The 21662-nt window shown below is 37.6% G+C and overlaps 2 protein-coding genes across 3 annotated transcripts; both read right to left on the minus strand.

Moving 5' to 3' along the window:
* Positions 1–203: 203 nt before the first annotated feature.
* paqr7b (progestin and adipoQ receptor family member VII, b) lies at positions 204–7403 on the minus strand. Of its 2 annotated transcripts, none has more exons than XM_053632548.1 (2): positions 7162–7403; positions 204–5214 (listed from the first exon to the last, which is right to left on the minus strand). In XM_053632548.1, the coding sequence occupies exon 2, from the start codon at positions 5179–5181 to the stop codon at positions 4117–4119; it is 1065 nt and encodes a 354-aa protein (XP_053488523.1). In that variant the 5' UTR covers positions 5182–5214; positions 7162–7403; the 3' UTR covers positions 204–4116. The 2 variants fall into 2 exon arrangements, with proteins under 2 accessions (XP_053488523.1, XP_053488516.1); XM_053632541.1 differs by lacking the exon at positions 7162–7403 and adding an exon at positions 6126–6874.
* A 1999-nt stretch (positions 7404–9402) lies between these two features.
* Positions 9403–13013, minus strand: stmn1b (stathmin 1b). Its single transcript, XM_053632561.1, has 5 exons — positions 12944–13013; positions 10908–10953; positions 10608–10780; positions 10148–10339; positions 9403–10049 (listed from the first exon to the last, which is right to left on the minus strand). Exons 2-5 carry the CDS (start codon positions 10921–10923, stop codon positions 9981–9983), a joined length of 450 nt encoding a protein of 149 aa, XP_053488536.1. The 5' UTR covers positions 10924–10953; positions 12944–13013; the 3' UTR covers positions 9403–9980.
* Between the last annotated feature and the right edge of the window lie 8649 nt (positions 13014–21662).

The raw sequence follows: 21662 nt of genomic DNA on the forward strand, positions 1-21662 counted from the left end.
CACGTTAGTGGAACAAAAAGTAAACAGTTACTAGTTGTGTGAATTCTAACACAATTATAATGTTGATATTGATGTCTAACTACATGACCTTCTCAATTACTTGGCTTTATCCATAAGATGTAACTGTAGCTATTAACAAAATAAAATAAAATACCATTAAAAATATCATGTGTTCAACAGTATCACAATTTACATGCACACAATGACAGGACAACACTTGTTTATTTATTTTAATTCCACAATGCAACATGAGTTATTTTATACATTGTTGGTTTTGTTGTTGTTGATGTTGTTGTTGTTGTTGTTGCTCTGTTTTAAATAGACCCCAGACATTTTTACTCCCCCTCATGTCTCTGCAGTATGACATATGACTGTTAGTCAAAGTGAGAGCAGAGAGTTTAACAGTGAACGCCAGTGCTAACCTCATTGAGACACTAAACACTTTCCTAGCAAACCTTTCTTATGATGTATATCTGGTCGTGACCATAACACAAACCCCAACTTGTATTTAACTTATTAGTTAAATGTATTAATACAGAAGTATTTTAAAATCTGCTCAGATTCTATTTTGAGCCAGATTAAATGCAAAATCAATTTCACAGTTTAGTTGTGTCAGTCATACTGTATGTAGTGGGGTTTTCCCATTAAAAACATTAAGCTAAATTCTGACAGGCTATTCAAGCCTGCTCGTGCCTGGTGATGACCTCATCGTCCTACACTGACACGGTGCCAGCTTTTTGCTTCCCCTTAACATGTACATCTTCCTTATAGCATTTAATTTTAAAGTCCTCAAACATATAGCTTCTCTCAAATACACAGGGTAAATAAGCTGCATTTATAGAAAAAAAAATACATTAACTGTGCAGTTTTTGTAATAACACATACTTTTCAAGAAGTAGTACAAATTAGTCCCAATAACTAATAAACCTGGTACAGTAAACCAATTATTTCAATTAACAAGGAAAAGGCTGCAGTCATTTTATGGCACATATTCCTGCCACAGAAATCATCATTGGTCCAACAGTCAGTCACTTCATTAGACTTCATGAGACAGTCAATGGCATCATCGGTCCATGAGTCCATCTATCAGTGACATCATACTTATGGTACTCTGCTGGTGCAGATACGTTACACAACAAATAATTCATATAACAAAAACACTCTGTTTCCCAAAAGCACTGCAGAGTTGCACATCTCTGCTATGGAGTGTTCAAAGTGATGCTTCGTCTTGCACTTGTTTGTGCTACAAATCTTTTGGGGAAACTAAGCCAACATCAGGTAGCATGTTATCCATCACAATAAAAACCCTTTCAAGTTAATGGCATATGCAGAATGTTAAACGTAAAAGAATGTTTACTAAAACTAAAACCAAAACTAAATCTAATTAAGGAAAAATGCCTTCTAACACTTATTTGCTGGTTTATTAAGTGCAACTACCTTGTAACTACATTCACTGGCCATTTTATAAGTTACATGCACTTGCAAGTGTAGATGAGCGATTACTGACTCAAGGCCTTCCTCAAGGTACCTGATACACTCATATCAGTGCCACCAACATCTGTGCATCTGTGTTCCTGCTGTGCTGAGAATAATCCAATATCCAAATAAAATTCAGTCTAGTCTAAGAAAGTATAGTGGTCCAGTTGTGGTCCCTTTCCAGTGATAGTAGAGTCAGACTGAAAAACCGATGGACCTCAGTGGTACATGATATACCATATACTCAATGGTATATGGTAGTGTAGGCTAGTGTGATTTTTTTTTAAAGGCAATGAGTGTAGGTATAAGGTAGATCTCTAATAAACTGGTAACCATTATGCACCCTCATACTGCATTTACATGCAGCTAAGCAGTGTATTAACTAGAAACTGCACACACTCACTACACCTGTACGTTCACTGGCTCACATAGATGCATGCACATACTGTATTCAGGCACATTAACACACACTAAACAACACTAAACACTTCACCCAGGTAACAATATGCACAACAGCATTGACATCATGAAGTGTTAAAAGGCAAAATTCAACACTGTAAGCCCTTTGGGTTCCAAAATAACATCTTGATGACAAAAGCATTAATCACATAATTACAAAATCAAGGGCAAACAATCCGTTTCTCTAAAGCCCCTGTGACCAAGTGTTAATAATTGACATCATAAAGTCTCATCAGTACCGAATCAGTTCAATCAACATTGGATGGACTTTCAACTTTATATAATGTTTATCTCTTCAATTTTTTCGGCCTTTTCATTCTCAAAAATAAAAACGTAAAATATGAAAACTATCCTGTTTTACTGCAGTGCAAAATAGAAATATATCAGCCGTAAGCACGAATATAAAGCATATTGGCACATCTTCTGAAAAGAACAGGCATATTGATTTCAATCAGCCAGGGCAACATCAAGTGGCAGTATTTAGAGGCACACATGACACTCAGTGATTGCCTTCACACAATTATGGAACATTTTCAGGTTTCAGGAGCTTATAAGCAACAATTGGTGAATGAAGGCAAGTCAACAGTCAGCTTCAAGCTGTTTTGTGGCTTACATAAATATGATACACTAAAGCAGAACTGGTATCAGTATTTTCTGCCAATTTAAGGATGTAAAAACCGATTTAAAATGTCCCTTCTAGCAGCCATGCCCTAAATGCCCTTGAAAGCACCAAGAAAGTGAGCTTCTTTGAGTCAAACTCATTTCAGATCTCATTTCTCATGCTGCTACTTGATGCTTTACAAACGTGATCAGAAGCATCACACTGAGAATGTTTTAAAAGAAGAACATGGATGGTGTGCAAATTTGATTGGCTTTTTTGAGATTGCAGCTGTGTCTAGAATGGTGTACTATGCAATATTTTCTACATACTATACAATAAAAGTGTTGGTCAGGCCTGGGATCCTGTGAGACCTGACAAAAAAGTCATGGGAGCGGCCATGCATTCACCATGTTCAGTCATTCGTGTTCTCTAACTACTTTTTCCGGACAAGTGTACAGTGGTTTCAATTACTATTTTATGTATATTTTGGGAAACATACCCAACTAACTGCATTAGCAAATATAGTAGACAGGCAAACCCAACCACAGGAGCAGGCGGAATTAGTCAAACTTTCTGAGAGAGCAGGATGGGACTTTCTGCAAGTTAATTAATTTCTGCAGGATGAGATTCTTAGTTGTCCCACACACATCTCTACTATACACTATGTACCTAAGTAGTACCTAGTTTTTGTAAGGATGTAACCTGTCTCAAATCAAACATTAACTTATAGACGAAGCTGGCAAACTCCCACTGCTGGCCATTGAGCAAGTGCTTTATCTCTGCATGCTTCAGAGGTGTCTTATCAATGGCTGATCCTGCGCTCTGCCACAATCGTCCCCCACAAACTTCCTAGCAAAAAAATATGTAACAATAACAGCTGCTTTTACCATCCAATACCTCATATCATTGACCTACAACAGAACAGCAAAAGGAAAAATTTTTGGAACAAAAAAGTTATTTGTTTAAATTTGTGTCTAATGGCGTTCTCAATTACATCTGCTTTCCCCTCCTCCTGGCGTTGTGATTCGACCATTAGGTGCAAAATGTTTCCACACATTTTTTAGAGGTTTTAGTCCATCATCAGGGTATTAATAGTTTCACTACAGCTCAGGTTTCACAATTTGAACACATTACTGACAATAACATATGCATAGTACGCCAACTGAGGTGGGGTCAGAATTTTTGTCCATCAACATTTTTGCAATTCAGTCCACAGTGCCTTTGCACCCACAAAACAGATCACACATTCATGCGACTGGACTTTCACAAGCCTTTAGAATAGAGTAAAATCTCTCTTATTCCTCATTTCATTTCCTTTAGTCTCCTGTCTTCGTGTGTGTTTTAAACTATAAATGTTGTGAACAGTACATCACTGACTAAAAATACATTTTGGTAGTACAAAAAACAAATACAAGGCTCACACTCCAATTCCCTTCCCCACCTCCAAAAATGGGATTAAATGACAACAGGTCCCTAACTGTCAATGTACTTAGTATACCAGTTTGATCATTTGCTCAAGGTCTCCCACTCAATTCTCGCCTTCCCAAGTCTCCTCACTCCTGCTTTTTAATGGTGGCAGGTTATTCTTGTTTTTCTTCAAGGTAGGCTTTCACTTGCTTCCGCACATAGAAGGCGGTGAGGGCACTGCAGCACGTTGTGAAGACGAACAGAGCCGCAGCGTCATGAGCCAAGTCACCGTGCAGGCGCTCGTATAAGGGCCTTCGCTCAGTGTAGTCCATGCGCACAGCCTCAATCTGCATCAGCGTGCACAACACGAGAAACAGATGAAAGATCTGGTGGCCCTGGCCAATAAAGTCGCAGCGCCCAGGGAACCAGCACTCTGGATGAGGGTAAGTGAAGAAGAAGGCACTGACCAGAAAGAAGAGGACCTGATAAAAGTGGAAAGTTACAGCTGGGTCGGTGCAACCCTGCTGTGAACTGTAGCACGTGTAAATGCGATGCACCACTGGGCTGATATCTAAGCAGTAGGCCAGGGCTGAGGGCACCATCTGACAGAACTTGTGGCCGAACCTAGGCAGGCGGCGACTGGCATACTTGCCATAGCAGCAACCAGCACACGAGAGCCATGCCATAAAAGCAGCAGTGGGCAAGAAGAAGCCTCGAATGTAAGCATGCCATGTTTCTTCTATCACGTAGTAGAAATGCACCAGGGCGCTGCCATACTGGTACACGGCTACGCCCACATAGTCCAGGAAGTAGAAAGTGTAATTGGAGAGCTCGGATTTGGCAGAGAGCAGGTGGGCGAGAGAGCTGCAGGTCAGATAGGTGAACGCAGTCAGGAGACCGATGAAGAGCGGCTGCGCATGTGAGTCACGCAGGAAGTCCACAGTCTCTGACACTTCCTGAAACTTGACGAGTATGACAAGCGAGGCTAGCAAATGTGTCCACACATTTATCGTCTCGTTATGCCGCTGGAAGAGAGAGAGGAAATAATAGCGCCAGTTGTGGTCAGGTGGGCGGTAACCTGTGAGGATGTGTGACTCCCTGAAGACGCGAGGCACATCGCCGATGCTCACTGTGCATGGCAGTGTGGGAAAAGCAGACTCAAGCAGCTGGGGAATCTGACGCAGTTGCTGCACGTTTATAAACAAACGGCCAATCTGCTCCATCACCACGGTCGCCATGATGAAGGTGAATGAAGCTGAACTTTCTGGGATCTGTAGTGTGTAAAAGCAAAAAACATCATGGTTAATGATCATTCTTGTCTTTTTTTTTTTTTTTTGTCTTCAAATTAAATTGACCAGTGTTCAATTTAATTAATTTTATTTGTATCTCACTTTAACAGATTCAGAAATGTGGATGTCAGTGAAGATGTTTAGTTCTGGTCTTGTATTTGGATTGTATTCTGATTAGATTTTAACCATGTACACTTGTGATACAGTGCAGCTCTTGTTCAGATAAAATCTGTTTGCTGTAACATATAAATATGCAAATCAGCCCATCACAAGTGACCACCACATCCTGTGGTGTTCCTCATGCAAAAGATTGCTGTCTAATCACAAACTGCAATTTTGCATGTGTTTTTTTCTCATTGAAGCTTCAGCATAGGCAGTCATGGACCATATTCATTGTGTATTAATGTATTAAGCGGGGTGTTTATTGTCAGTTGGCAAAAATGGTCTACCAGTTTGACCAGCTCAGCCTGTAAAGTACCTGTCAGACATCCTGAAGTGGTTTGAGTGATCATTTTCAGTACATCCATCATAAAAATGTCTTTATGAAATCTGATCTCATGTAAAAAACAATTTGGATAAATGTGGTTGAAATAAGCACTAGCCAAGCCCCCAGTGCTAACCTTTGTAGCAGTCTTTTAAGACTATTTCTTGTTACACTTTACAAGATAATCACAATAAAAACCTTGGTTGAATTATATAACAGATTGTAAGATAGCATGTGTTCTCCATGTCATATTATACGATGAAGCTCCTCTAATGACAGACCAGCGATTGAAGCAATGAAGTCATCAGACCCACATCAATGTGGGTTCATACAGAAAATGGGGTTGTGTAAAAAGAAATGTTCTTCAAAGTGAGCTTGAGATAATACAGATGTTTTTCTGTCCATTTACATGTTTCATTTATGTTTCCATTGTCACCAAGGTGTTTGCTGTTGTCCTCGATGTTTCGCGTAATCCTCTGCTGCCCTCTTATTCATGGCTTTCAGCTGAGTGTCGCAACAGCACTCACACTATGAGATTTTAAACGTAAACTTGTGACCCTGCCAGAACTATGTTGTCGGCTGCTGTCTTTGCTTGCAACGGCATTAAATCGCCTGCCAAGCTCAACTCACAACCCAAGAATTCTTTCAAGATGTGATTTTTGTCTGTTACAACAAAATCTGTCTGAAAATACTAATTTACTATGTAAACCTAGATTAGGATCATTTTATGCTGATACTTCCAATCAGGACAGACATAACTGATTGATACTACCAGGTAGAAACTAGTAAATTATCAACATTCGACAATTACGTAGGACATTGTGTAATCATTGGAGGAATGTAAATAGCTAATGTGGCATTTTTTCTGAAGTGTGTAATTTCTCAACTTCACGAACTGGCACTAAAATGTCTTCATGTGGAAAAACTCGCCTGTTAACGGGACAAAGGCAAAAGAGAAGTGTCTGTGAATTAACTGTAAGGTTAAAAAATCTCACTACGAGGACTAGACAGAGTAAAGCTCTGTGAATCGTTTAGTAATGGCATCTGACAACAGGCCAACGTTCTCCACAACCTCAAGTAGGAAAGCTATCGCTACAGGCTGAATAACTGGAGAATGTTCTAGCTAATGTACTTTACAGAATAAACAGTTCAGGACAAAAAAAAAAAAAGAAAGAAAAGAAAAAAAAAAGACAGCCTTTTAGATGTGCCGTTCCTCTGGTGACAATTCAGTTTGTCCTGTAATCTTTTAGCAGACACTTACTATTTCAGCGATATCAGGCAACATTATATATATATATATATATATATATATATATATATATATATATATATATATATATATATATATATATAAACGCGCTCCATCTATCCAAATATGGATAATTAAGATTTGGTATTTTCTCATAACCGTCGCCTAACACTCGTCGGTATATATGGTAACTTACCTTTTCAAGAGCCAATCAGCGAAAACGAATTTGTGCACGACCTTTTATACGCTCTTGAGAAGACCTGAAGCATATACATGACGAAAGCGAAATATGTGTTGATAAATGTTCCAGCGGGTGAAGCTCCTGTCAGCGCCCTGCAGAACCGGACAGCCGAGTTGTATAGACCGAAAGAATGACAAGCGGCTCAGCCAATCAGGTCAGCGGGCTGTGACTGACACAGCGTGTTCTCTTGATAATCCACCAATGGGAGAGAAGATTCTATAGACTGCAGACTTCAGGACTAGGTTGTTCATACAATATATGAAGAGGGTGAAACGGACCCACCCACTTCCTAATAACGTCGCCTCAGCAGCAAGCGAAGGAGAGATGATTCAATGCGGAAGACATTTATTAACGTTAAAACTTTTCGTGGGTCAACTATGATGTGAATTCGCGAACGAAATACTAAGGTGTGGGCAGGATATTGCGAAATGTGTCACTGTCTAACACAGAAGTGATTGTATGTGACGTGCAGAATAGACCTATAGTGATAGTCGATGCATGTATACCAGTGTTAATTACCCATTCATAGGTGTTAAATTACTTTTTCTTCTTTTTTTATTTTATTATTATTATTATTATTATTATTATTATTTTTGCTCAAATGCAGTTTTCTATAAGGTTCTTATTTTTGAAATAAACATTTGCTTTTTGTAGGCCTAGAATAAGAGCTGGTGTTTCTAATGAGTATTTTGTCCCTTTTGGTTTGGGACTAGTGTGTAAATGTCCTCTCTTTACCCACACGGAGGCGGGTAACAATGTGGTTTTGTAGGCCTCTGTGTGTGAATAGAGGTCCTTCATCATACATTTAGACACAGCAGATCCACTAAGCATTTCTTCACTTTCTATTCCCACTGTAACTGCCATTTATGATAGGTATTGCATGGGATCTTAAGCCATATTGACTTTGAGGTTTTCTTGATGTAAGTGGACAGATTTTGTGGTTATGGATAAAAGCTAGTGTGAATGTATCTTACATCATTTGAATGACCACATATGTATTGTGCGATTTGGTCTTTTTACTAAGGCCAGAAGAAGACTTTATCTCGCAAGAGGAAATTACTGAAATCCATAGCAGAACTAAGTGTCTGTATCTGAAACAAAAATGTCACCACATTTGAATAACCACACTTACACTTCAAGCACAGACAAAATCATTTTTAATTCTTCATGCTGAAAATGGACGGTGCTAGAAAGGAGTACATGAAATTGCAAAAGGAGTAAGTCATTTTACATTACTAAATTGAAAAATTGTCCTACTTAGACAAAAAGGCCTAAGTTGTAATGTAAAACCTTATTAAGTTTACTGTTTATGTGGTCATAACAGGAGATTCAAGGTAAAGATTAACTGTGTTGGAATTTGGATTTGGGATTTTGGGAGCAGTTTATAAAAACAAATGTTAAAAAAAAAAATCTCAGTGCATGGTATTTAAAAACAAAAGTGTATTTACATTGTGGAAACAACATATTTGGAAACACAACTTATTTTATTCAAGAGAGTCAATTGAGCTCAGATTTGCATTGCATGGGTATAATAAGCTGATCAAAAACCCTCATTCAGTTGATATTTCAGTTGCAGATCACGTCTTCCCAGCAACCTCTTAGAAAAAAACATTCAAGAATGAAAAAGTGCCATGCCTTCAAATGGGCCACTAGGTGTCAACACATACAAAACAGACTAGACCTTACTGCCTAACATTACTGGAAATGTTCACACGTTTAAGTGAATGCTATTTTTTGGTTCCCCTCTTTAGAGATAAAATACATCCAATATAGAAAGTGTGTTTATGAATATCAAATACAGGTCATATTGTCTGAATCATTTAGTAATGGCATCCGACAGCAGGCCACCGTTCTCCACACCCTTGAGTAGGAAAGCTATCTCTACAGGCTGAATTACTGGAGAATGTTCTAGCTAATGTACTTTACCAGATAAATAGATGAGGAAAAACACTGCAACATGCAAATAAAATGACAGCCTTTTAGATGTACAGTTCCTCTGGTGACTATTCACTTTGTTCTTTACTCTTTCAGTAACACATACAAAACAGACTAGATCTTACTGCCCAAAATTACTGGAAATGTTCACACATGTATAAGTGAATGCTGTTTTTTGGTTCCCCTCTTTAGAGATAAAATGCATCCAATATAGAAACTGTGACTTTATGACTATCAAATACAGACCATGTTGTCAATGCAGTTTGATTTTAGTATGGATCTGTGTTTCTCGACAAATATTAACAAGTTTACCAATGACAAGGTAAATGCAGGAATGTGCTTGTTAACCAGATGGAAAGAGAGTTACACAGACAAGCGGATATTATCTGTTCATAAATGAATATCTTCAAAAAGGGCAGATCTAAAACTGTTAAATGCTAAAACATAACAAGCAACTGTGCACCTTTATTAAGCTCAAAGAACTGCAGTTCTGACATACACAGGTACAGGTCAACTTGCACAATGCAATAAACAAAGCCAGAGACCTATGTGTAACACAGGCATGCTTCCCAATAGGATAAAAGACTGCTTATTTAACAGGCCAAAAGCTGCAAATAGACAACTCTACAGGTGATGGAAATATAAAGTAGGTCTGAGCACAGGAAGGTAAAAGATAATTATGCACCTGCTTCTCCCCTAACCTTTAGCTAAAGCGCGTCAAAACAAACACATAATACTGGCCATATAACGGAGCAAAAATAAATCTTTGGATAAGTAAAAGAAAAAAAAATACCAACCCTAAAACTGAGTAGCACAAAAGAAGAAAGAAAAAAAAACCCTCAGTTCTCTTCAGCCTCGCCCCCATCTTTTGTTTCTTTGTTCTTTCGGACTTCTTCAATTTTCTTGTCCTAAAATGAAATTTAAAAAAATAATAATCATAGGATTAATAGGATTTATTCCAAGCTTTGTGACTTATAAGTGAAAGATTTTCAACATGAATGCTTACCTTCTCCTTAAATTTCTCATTCATTGCTGCCATCTGTTTTGTACGGTTTTCTTTGTTTGCTTCCATTTTCTGGTTGAGTTTTTCTTCTGCCATCTTGCTGAAGTTGTTGTTCTCCTCCATTGCTTTCTGGAGAACCTCCTTCTCATGTTCTCGCTTTTCAGCCAAGTGCTTCAGGACCTCTGCCTCATGATTCTAAAGAGATTTGTTTTAAATAATCATAATCACTGCATCATATGTCCAAACTAGCTAGCAACTTGTAGGAAAAAAGTGAGGCAAGCAGGATAACCAAAGAGTCCTTAAGGGTTATACAGAGTATACTATTCAGGAAGACATTATATGAAAATTTATATGTGACTAATATTAGAATAATTACAACACTCTCTCACATCAGTGTTATTTATACAAAACATCGATATGTTTTTACGCATAAATAACTGTGTATTTACAATAATGTTATTACCTTACGTCTCTCCTCTGCTGCATCCAGTTTCTTCTGGATCTCATCCAACGACACCTCCTTCTTTTTTGGGGTGGATAGAGGAAAATCTCCCTTGGCATCTGGTGCCGAGGGGCTCAGAATGACCTCAAATGCTTGTCCAGAAGCACGCTTGTCCAGCTCCTTAACATGGATATCTGTGAATGATAAAACACTGATAATAATAACTATACAATATGATGTTCCATATGGAAAATGACTTAATTAAGATGAAATAAAATGTGCTGTGTAGCAGAGCATATCTGTGTTTGTTTTCCAGATTACCTCCAGAGGACGCCATTGCACTATTAAACTTGAGGGTTTCAAATACCTACAGAATACATGCAAATAAAAAATGATATCATCATCATCATCAACATCATCATCACCTTGCATGACAGAAAGCCCATTTCTTTCTCTCTTTATAACCCAAACCACCAGTCTGTAAATGACAGATGAACAGCATAATCTTCAACAGCCCTGTTCTCCGGTAAACAACAGTGGTCTGACAGCATCGCCTACCCAAGCAGCATGTTTTCCTCAATACTCTATTATTATAACAATGCTTCAGATGTAAAGTCAGAGTCTGTTGCACACAAAAAAAAAGGAACACAGTTCTTTCTACTGTCAATTTCTGTCTCTTAGCATGCTGGAAAACTATATAATGAAGGAATTCACAATATTACTTGTGTGTGTGTGTGTGTGTGTGTGTGTGTGCAAATACATGTGAATTTCTGTGTTATTGTCCCTTGGCCACCAGAGTCAATGGGATTTGGGAGTGGTGGCTCCTGATCAGCCTCCTTTTCAGTTTCTATATCAAACACGGATGTTCTGTTTACAAATATTGTGTACGTTGAGTGATATACAGGCAGTCAAGAAAGAAAAAAACGACACAAAATGGGTCTTTTTTGTCCCTTGAAATTAAAATTGCCCTTCTATTCTGGGAGTGACGAGCAATTAAGTAGCCTAAAGCTGGACACCCCATTACCTGAAGCTCTTAAAAATACATCAACGAGAGGAGGCATCAAATATATTCAGTATTAGCTAAAATAAGAGATGTCTGATTGAAATCATTGACATCGATTTGCAGTTTATAAACACCCAGCCCGTTAAGCGGGGTTAGGTGAACTGGGCGGCAGCTCAAGGACGGAAACAAAGGAGATTTTGTGTCTGAAACGAACAAAGGCGACGGCGGCGTTTTCCTCCAGTCAGTTTCACACATGTCCAAGTGCACTCAGCATGACCGAGTGAACATCACACTGGACCTTATATAAAACCCTGAATGAGCATTGGGAATCCGTGTGTGACATACAATCTTATTTTTAAATGAGTACACGATCTGAGTAAAGACGATACACACGAGTATATCAGTGTTTGCATTTGTGCAATTCTACGATTGCAGCAAAAATGATCAATGCATCATGCATAACATACTGAGTAATGAGTTTCATAATCAGTAGGCTACGGATAAATAATGGGTCACGTGGTATGACAGAAGCTGTCACACCCAATATCTCTAGATGTTGTTGCTGTAAAATTGCATTGCGAATTCCAAATGTCGATGTCCGTAATATAAACTCGTAAGATATAGCTATATCTGGTTTACAACAGTTTTTAATGGCTTCCCATTACCATACAACCTGACAACAATCACTGTGTTCAATGAAAGGCTGCAGAGACAAAGACAGTGTTGACTTACATGTGGTACTGAGCATATGTCCTCCAGTTATGGCTCGAGACATCACAGAAATATCTCGATAAATCATCAAATCAGTGTCGGATCGACAATTATTTTCTGTTAATACCTGCATCTTATCTCATCGTGTGAAAGCAACATTTGTTCCCTTTGCCAGAGACTCAGCAGACGAGCCTTTTTTTTTTTTTGAAAACGTGGCCAGCTATGAAAGACTCAGTGACCCCAAACCAAACACGTCAAAATCTATTGTCATTTCAGATCATTTTCACAAATTCCTTTAATGAATTAGCGATTTATTATGCACTGATAATTCATACCTATGGAATTAGCTGCCACCAACCTGCAACATCAAGGTAAAAACAATCTATAGCCCACCTACTGAATTAATAACATAATTTAACTAGATGAACAATCACCCAGCTGGACCACTATACATGATGTTGCATTCATGCCTATTGTCTGCTTCTAACGCTTATTTTTTAAATACAAATTCACATTTTAAGACTTTATAGAAACACTTCTAATGCAACAGACTTAACAACGTTTTTTGTTTTGTTTGTTTGTTTTAAATAATAGCAACAAATACACATCACAAAGCAACAAGAGAACTGAATAACACACCCACCTCGAATGCTATAGGAAAAGCACTGCCAGTCTGACTCTTCGGGCGTTCAGGCTCCGCTCTGCATCAGTACCGCGCGCTCGCGCAAAAGTAGGACCAAAGCGGGTGACGTCACATGTGACTCTAATCGTGATTGGTTGAACTGGACACTTGAACAACGCAAGTCGGTTTGTGAGAATTTTGGGATATGTAGTTAGTGCATCTCTGTCGCTGACGACGATTTATAATGAATTTACTGTTTAGGTTTAGCAAATTCAGGTTAGGTAACATTAAATGTATTTTTTACCCAGTACATGACCTCTAATGCATGTTGTTACATTATAGAAAGGTAAAATGTAATGAATACATCTGTGATTTAAAAAAAATAATAATAATAATGATAAATGTAATAAATAAAACCCTCTGTCTGTGGTAATTGTTCTAAGCCTATATACACTCACTGGACAATTTAATAGGAACACCCATGAACACCTCCCTCCCCACTAATTCTTACAATTGTACAATCAACCAATCATGTGGCAGCAAAACAATCATACAGATTCATCTCAAGATAGTCCATACAGGACTTCAAGGCTTTTTTTTATTGTTGTGGCCATAAATGCTTGATTTTGTGGTGGCTTTTTTTAAAAAAAAAAAAATTGTGATGCAATTTGCTGATTTTTGTGCTTTTTTGTGGAAAACTACTTAAATTCGCGAAATTGCAATTTCAAGAACTTGTTTTACACGGTCTTTTGAAGTGATATTTGTTGGTAAATGAGACTTTTTAACTGTAATCAAATGATTTACTGAATGTCTATACAGGGAAATGTGTTGTGGGTTAGAAATTGCTATCTGCCACAAGTTATTTGCACAACTTCACACAATATGCACTCTAAGGGGTAAAACTGTATTCTGTGCTACCTATAATAAAACTTGATTTATATAACAATAGTACTGTCTGTGATTGATACGGTTCACAAGAAATGGTGGATTGTGCTTTGGCTATCACAGATTTCTAAAAGAACTGTGTCTCCAGTCTCACAAATTTAACCTCAAAGAATAACTATAACATTAATAGAATATACATTTGCCATTTTTCCTTTAGTTAGACATGATTTATAATAATATTTTTGTAAAGACTTTTCAATTGATGAAATAATTTTTCATAAGTCCATCTTCAGTAACATCTGTATCATGATCAGGGTCCTGGTGAATCCAGAGCTTTTCCACTGGACTTGAGACAGGAATACCATCCCACTCAAAATAATTGTTGCATATATTATATTGTTAGATCACTTTCTTATAATGAATGCAAATTCCTCTGTTCATCATATTATCCTCAATTTCCAGTACACACCAGTGTATTTTAGAAACACTTGCTGCAAGTAGATTGTCATTTATAGCTAATCTGGTCTGTATATATCGGTCATGTAAGGTGAGACTTCTTCAATTGCACATGATGCAAGCAGCTAAACAGGGTTTTTGTTCAAAATACAGTGATACAGTGCTGTGAAAAGTATTTCTTCTGTTTTTGTGTATATCTCATACCAAATAGTTTTAGATCTTTAAATAAAATACAACATAAAACAAAGGTAACCTGAGTAAACACACAATGCAGTTTTTTATTTAGTATTTTTTAATGAAGCAAAAAAAAGTTATCCAAAACCTATCACCAATGTGAAAAATTAATTGCCACTAAACTTAAAATCTGGTTGTGCCTCTGATAACTGGAGATCAGTCTTTCACTTACTTCTAGGACTAGGACTTACTCCTATGCTTTGGATCATTGTCTTGCTACATAATCCAGTAGCATAGACATACATAAAGCATAGACAGAGATATTCCTTGCTGAGTCTAGTACTCTCTCCAACAGACATAATGTTTTCCTGCGGTGCCAGATCATTAAGTCAGCTGCTTAAATAAGGAGCATTCAAACAAATCTAGGGCCTTGTGCAGTGCACTTAGAGATTCTCTTGTCAAATGTTATTATTTGCATCTAATAATTCAGATTTGTAATAGCATATTCATATGTAGCAGCATTCACATTCATATTCATATGTGTTCATTTTTAAGTATTACTTTCAACAAATCTGTTATTCAGAGGTGTGGAAATTTTGCAGCACAATCAAATGTGTGAAGCTGAAATCATAGCTTGATACAGTATCTTGTGAAACAGTTTTTAATGTTTAGCCTTGGTCAGGGGTTTGTGTGTAACACCTAGAGTGAGAATGAATTCAGGGTCTAGCTTTGTATGCTAGTGCACATGTCTGGTCATGTGAGCTGTAACAAGGAGACGTGATGTCACACAGTCTGCAGTGTTGTCTTCTTTTTAGATCTGAAGATTAGACAAGAATATTCAACTACTCTATTCCAAATAATCTATATAAAAATGTACTGGAAATATTGTGCTGACTGTTGATTTAATACAAACAGACAAAATCAGTTCTTTAAACAATAATGCACTCTGTGTCCATTTTCCACCAAAACGAGCACTGTGGATATTGAAGGCGCAAAGTGGGTCATTTGCAAATGCTCATGGTACACTCACGTGACTCACTTGCAGGCTGTAATGCATGATAGGTCCCATCTGAAGCTCTTGCAATTGTGAATCACATACAGGACCTAAAATTCCTAAACTCAGCTGAGGAAGCAGATTTAACATAGAGGCTTCAACATTTTGTAGAATTTGCAGCTTTATTTGGCTCCTTGGGTGACATCATACTGAGTGACATCACAGTGTTATGTAATACGCAGCCTCTCTTCCTGCCATAGAAGAAATCCTCCCCTCCCCCACCCTGCCAGGCATGAAACACATTCACATGTTCTGTACATGCTGCATTATATAAGATATATCATTCCCTCTTATTACTTCTCTCTCCTTAAGAATGTTCTCCCTCACACTTCATGGAAATAGAACAGTAAAATAGCAGAGACTACTCCTCATCGCTCTAAAAATAAGTACATAAATAAATCTATAAATAAATGTCATGGTCATGTGATGATATTGACCATTTAATGTAATGTATACCATTAGTTCACCATTAAAGTAATTTACATAAATTGTGCATGAAGTCTCACCAATATCCATTAGTTTTACATAATATGCTGACTCATAAATGAAAAAGGATTTCTCTTGAATGAGCATGTACCTCATTTATATATGAGATGGAGCAATAATTCTGAGCAAGACCTACATGACTTGATTCTGAACATCATAAACACCTCCTAATCCATACAGTACTAATTCATTAGCGAAATACATACAGTGCTGTGAAAAATGCTGTGATTTGTTTTGTTTTTGTGAATATCTCATACTAAATTGTTTCAGAATTGAACAAAATATAAGATAAAACAAAGGCAAAATGCAGTTTTTAAATGATAATGATATTTATTGAAGCAAAAAAAGTTCTCCAAGACCAACTGGGCCTGTGTGAAAATGTATTTGCCCTGTAATTACTAATTCTATAAAACTGCATTCATAATGTTGTTCAGCTGGACTAGACGCAGCCAGGCCTGATTACTGCCAGACCTGTTCAATCAAATCAACACTTTTACAATAGCATGGAGTTGGTTCAAAGGTCTTACCTAGTAACATTCTATGCCAAAATTGAAAGAAATTCCAGAAATTATTGGGAAGAAGGTGATTGAAATACATCAGTCTGGGTTACAAAGTTATTTCAAATGCTCTGTTCAGATAATGAGAGCCATTATCTCCAAATGAAAAAATTCAGAAAAGTAGTGAACCTTCCTAGAAGTGGCAGACCCTCCAAAATTCCTCCAAGAGCACACCAACTACTCATCAACCAAGTCACAAAAGAGCCACAGACAAGTTCAAAGGACCTACAGGCCTCTCTTGCATCAATCAAGGTCACTGTTCATGACTCCACTATCAGAAAGCCACTGGATAAAAATGGCATCCAGGAAAGAGTGGTGAGGTGAAAACCACTGCTAACCCAGAAGAACATTAAGGCTCATCTGAATTTTGCCAAAACACACCTTGATGATCCTTAAACCTTTTGGGAGAATGTTCTGTGGATTGATGAATCGAAAGTGGAACTATTTGGAAGACCGGGGTCCCATTACATCTGGTGTAAACCAAACACAGAATGCCACAAAAAGAACATCATACCTACGGTCAAGCATGGTGATGGATGTGTGATGGTGTGGGGATGCTTCGATGCTTCAGGGCCTGGGCAACTTGCAATAATTCAGGGAAACATGAATTCTGCTCTTTGTCAGAAAATCTTAAAGGAGATTGCCCGGTCTTCAGTCTGTATTGAAAATTACTGAATTATGCAGCAAGACAATGATCCAAAGCATAGGAGTAAGTGCTAGTTTTAGAAATAAGTGAAAGACTGATCTCCAATTATCGGAAGCGTTTGGTTTCAGTTATTGCTGCTAATGTGGCACAACCAGATTTTAATTTAAGGGGGCAATTAATTTTTCACATGGGTGAAAAGTGTAGGATAACATTTTTTTTTTTTTTGCTTCAATTAAAAATAAATAAATAAAGAGTGTATTGTGTGTTCACACAGGTTGCCTTTGTTTTATGTTGTATTTCGTTTGAAGATCTAAAACTATTAGTAGTATGAGATACAGTGCCCTCCACTAATATTGGCATCCTTGGTAAATATGAGCAAAGAAGGCTATGAAAAAATTTTGTTAAAAAAATTCACAAACAGACTCTGCTCTCAGGGATATCAAACAATTGCAAAAAAAACAACAACAAATGTTTCTCCAAAAACAATATATATATATATATATATATATATATATATATATATATATATATATATAATGTGTGTGTGTGTGTGTGTGTGTGTGTGTGCAATAATTATTGGCACCCTTTTAAACAATACTTTGTGCTACCTCCCATTGCCAAGATAACAGCGCTGAGTCTTCTCCTATAATGCCTGATGAGGTTGGAGAATACATGGACCATGAGACCATTCTTCCATACAGAATCTCTCCAGATCCTTCAAATTTCGAGGTCAACAGTGGTGGACTCTCCTCTTCAGTTCACCCCACAGGTTTTCTAGGGGTTTCAATTCAGGGGACTGGGATGGTCATGGCAGGACCTTGATTTTGTGGTCAGTAAACCATTTTTGTGTTGATTTAGATGTGTGTTTTGGGTCATTGTCCTGCTGGAAAATCCAACCACTGCCCATTTGAAGCTTTCTGGCAGAGACTTTCAGGTTTTCATTTAATATCTGTTGATATTTGATAGAATCCTTGATGCCACATATCCTAACAAAATGTCCAGGTCCTCTGGCAGAAAAACAGCCCTAAAATATTAAAGAGCCACCACCATATTTAACCGTGGGCATGAGGTACTTTTCCACATGGCTTCCTCTCTGTGTGCACTAAAAACCACCTCTGGTGTTTATTGCCAAAAAGCACTATTTTGGTTTCATCTGACCATAGAACCCGATCCCATTTGAAGCTCCAGTAGTGTCTGGCAAACTGAAGATGCTTGAGTTTGTTTTCAGATGAGAGTAGAGACTTTTTTCTTGAAACCCTTCCAAACAACCTGTGATGATGTAGGTGACTTCGGATTATAGTATTTGAGACTTTCTGACACCAAGACGCAATTCTCCAGCTGTGATCCTTGGAAATTTTTTGACCACTCAAACCATCCTCTTCCACATCCACTTCCAGGTTGATTCATAAAATTTCCAGTTGACTGGAATTTCTTAATTATTGCCCTGATGGTGGAAATGGGCATTTTCAATGGTTGTGCTATTTTCTTATAGACACTTCCCATTTTGTGAAGCTCAACAACCTTTAGCCGCACATCACAGCTATATTCCTTGGTCTTACCCATTGTTATGAATGACTAAGGGAATTTGGCCTATGTGTTACTTCATATTTATACCTAAACTTGTTTCATTACTGTTCCGTGGCTTTAAATGTAACTGCAAGGGTGAGACAATGAAAACCTTAAAAGTGCGACATACAAAAAGAATTGAATCAAATTTGTTCTAGAGTAATCCAGACCCTCCTTAAGCACTGGAACACTTGCACGGAATGAAATGGAGGTCATGTTGTAAACTGATACACCTTTGCGACACCTATTTGCAATATATTTTGTAATATTAAAAAGGTTTCAATTTGACTCAGCCTTGTATAAACTGATAAAAAGTATGACATTGTCCTTTTTATTTATTTTTTTTTTACAATGCATTGGGACATTGCTGTGGTATAACAGGAAAAAAAACACTTCTATTATAGGAAAATAATACATTTTTGGATTGTAACAGGTCACATCACATTAAATTTGTCATTTTTTTCCTCACTTCTTTCACAGAACTTAATGTAATATAACATTATGTGTACTAGTCTTTAAGAAGAGTCATTATATATGCTGTATATTGATTCTATGACAAGTCATGCATGTTCCACTTTTCTGTTACATAATAGACAAAATCTCTTTGACTCTATAGGGGTCAGGAGGACAGCTCCAGTCTACTTTCTCAGTGTCTGGTGCTGTGACCAAACCAGAAATTGCTGCCTCACTCAGTCATTCACAGTTTAAGCAATATCACAAGATCAAGTGTGCAGTTGAACTAATTGGCACGGCAGTGAGTCACAGGTAATCAGGTTGACTGTTTTATGGAACAGGTTTTATAAATAATATTTTTACAACAGTTTTATAACTAAGAAATTACTATCAAGTAACTGACTTTTCAGACACAATATGGCCAAATAATTTGTTTATTTGAAAATAATTCCTGAAGAAGCCACACTCACTGATAGCCCATCAACTTGCTGCCTAACTAGCACACAGTGATTTGTACATTCACATTAAAGATGCATCCAGTGAAACTGGCTTCCCTTCTTTCATTTCATCTTCATCTGACAAGCTTTCATATTTTAAATCAGAATTTATATTCATGAAAATGTACTGTTTGCCATGTCCACTAAATCTACTAAAGTAACGGTTTGAGTGGGACTGTTACTAGAATTGGAATTTTACATGGCAAACACAGACAAGCAAAGGGATATAAGCACTGCAACAGCCCAGTGCAATTACACTAAATATCAGCACTCTTGTAATGCTGCTCGTCCAATCAAATTAGTAGACTGGAACTAATTGTTGTATAATTACTACATAGACTGATCTATATAGACCACTTTGTAGGGCAGCAGTAAAATAGACACCAGAGTGAATTCAGACAGAGGTGAGAGCACCAGAAACACATCACTGTGACCTGGCATTAGATTTGAATGTTATGAATTACCTAGCATGTATAGCAAATACAAAAGTATCAAAAGAATTTCTATATTAAATACACCACTAACAAGTTCTTCCTGGCATTAGTGGCTATAAAACATCTTTTATTTACACTGCTATATCAACTTGGCTGCTCTGGTATCCATCCTGACATCTTTACTGTATATTGTGATACAATATGTAATGCAGAAGTAGTGTAAGTTGTACACGGGATTTCAGGTGCACTCGGGATCATAATGTAGTGCACTATCCAGGGAATATAACACACCTTCAAATCCATAACATTAGAATCAGGTGATCAAGATTGGGTGCCAGTTATTAGAACCCGCTTAGGGTGTGCAGGTGGAACCTATCTTATTTAGACCCCTCTTATAACTAGTGTCTGGTGTTCCCTTTGTTATTGAGGTGTGTGGTGTGATCATGCCAAGATCTAAAGAGTTCTGTAAGGCCTTCAGAAAAAGGTTGTGGATGCCTATGAGTCTGGCCAGGGATTTAAAAAAGATCTCCAAATTATTTGGAATACATCATTCCACTGTAAGGAAAATAATATACAAATGGCACAGATTTCACACGACTGCCAATTTGTCCAGGACTGGCCATCCCAGCAAATTCAGCCCAAGAACAGACCGTCTGATGCAAAAGGAAGTCTCCAAGAACCCCATAAGTTAATCACAGGATCTGCTAGTAAGTTTTGCAACTGTTGGTGTCAAAGTGCATGCTTCTACAATCAGAAAGCAATTGCACAAATTTGATGTACATAGGAGGCGTGCCAGGAAAAAACCTTTGCAAGACTGCAGTTTGCCAATGAGCATATAGGCAAAGACCAGGCCTTTTAGAATAATGTGCTCTGGACAGACAAAGATAGCGTTGTTTGGCTACAGTAACAGCAGACATTTTTGGCACAGGCCAAAGAGAGCTTTTTGGGAGAAGCACCTCATACCAACTGTGAAGCATTGTGGTGGAAATGTTATGGTTTGGGGTTGCTTTTCTGCTACAGTCACTGGACAGCTTGCATTAATTGATTCAACTATAAATTCTGCATCATATCGAAGAGTGCTTGAAGATAATGTGAGGCCATCTGTAAAGGTGGATATTGAACAGGATAATGATCCTAACCACATTAGCAAATCCACCAAGGAATGTCTAAAAATAAGAAATGGAGGGTTATGCAATGGCCTAGTCAAAGCCCGGATTTGAATCCCATCGAAATTTTGTGGTGGGATTTGAAACAGGCAGTACATGCAAAAAAAAAAAAAAAAAACTAAAATATCTTGCAACTGAAATAATATTGCATGGAAGAGTGGTCAAAAATTGCAAGCCTGGTGGACAAAACGTCTACAAGAAGTTAGTTAAAGGAGGGCAATACTAGCTTGTGAGGGAAAGGGTGTACTTACTTTTTCCACAGAAGAATGTCACATCTATTGATATTTCTGTTGGATAAATGATTGAAAAAGCTCATTTTCCTTGTGGTTTTGTTCATTCAAGAATATCAACTTTATTAATAGGCAC

This window comes from Ictalurus furcatus, chromosome 1 (genome assembly GCF_023375685.1).
Source record: "Ictalurus furcatus strain D&B chromosome 1, Billie_1.0, whole genome shotgun sequence".
Lineage (NCBI taxonomy): Eukaryota > Metazoa > Chordata > Actinopteri > Siluriformes > Ictaluridae > Ictalurus > Ictalurus furcatus.

Excerpts from the sequence above, each read along its gene's own strand:
- stmn1b (XM_053632561.1), bottom strand. Across the intron at positions 10,340-10,607 it reads CAGCAGAGGAGAGACGTAAG|AATCATGAGGCAGAGGTCCT; the intron begins GTAATAACATTA and ends AAATCTCTTTAG. Across the intron at positions 10,050-10,147 it reads ATGAGAAATTTAAGGAGAAG|GACAAGAAAATTGAAGAAGT; the intron begins GTAAGCATTCAT and ends ATTTCATTTTAG.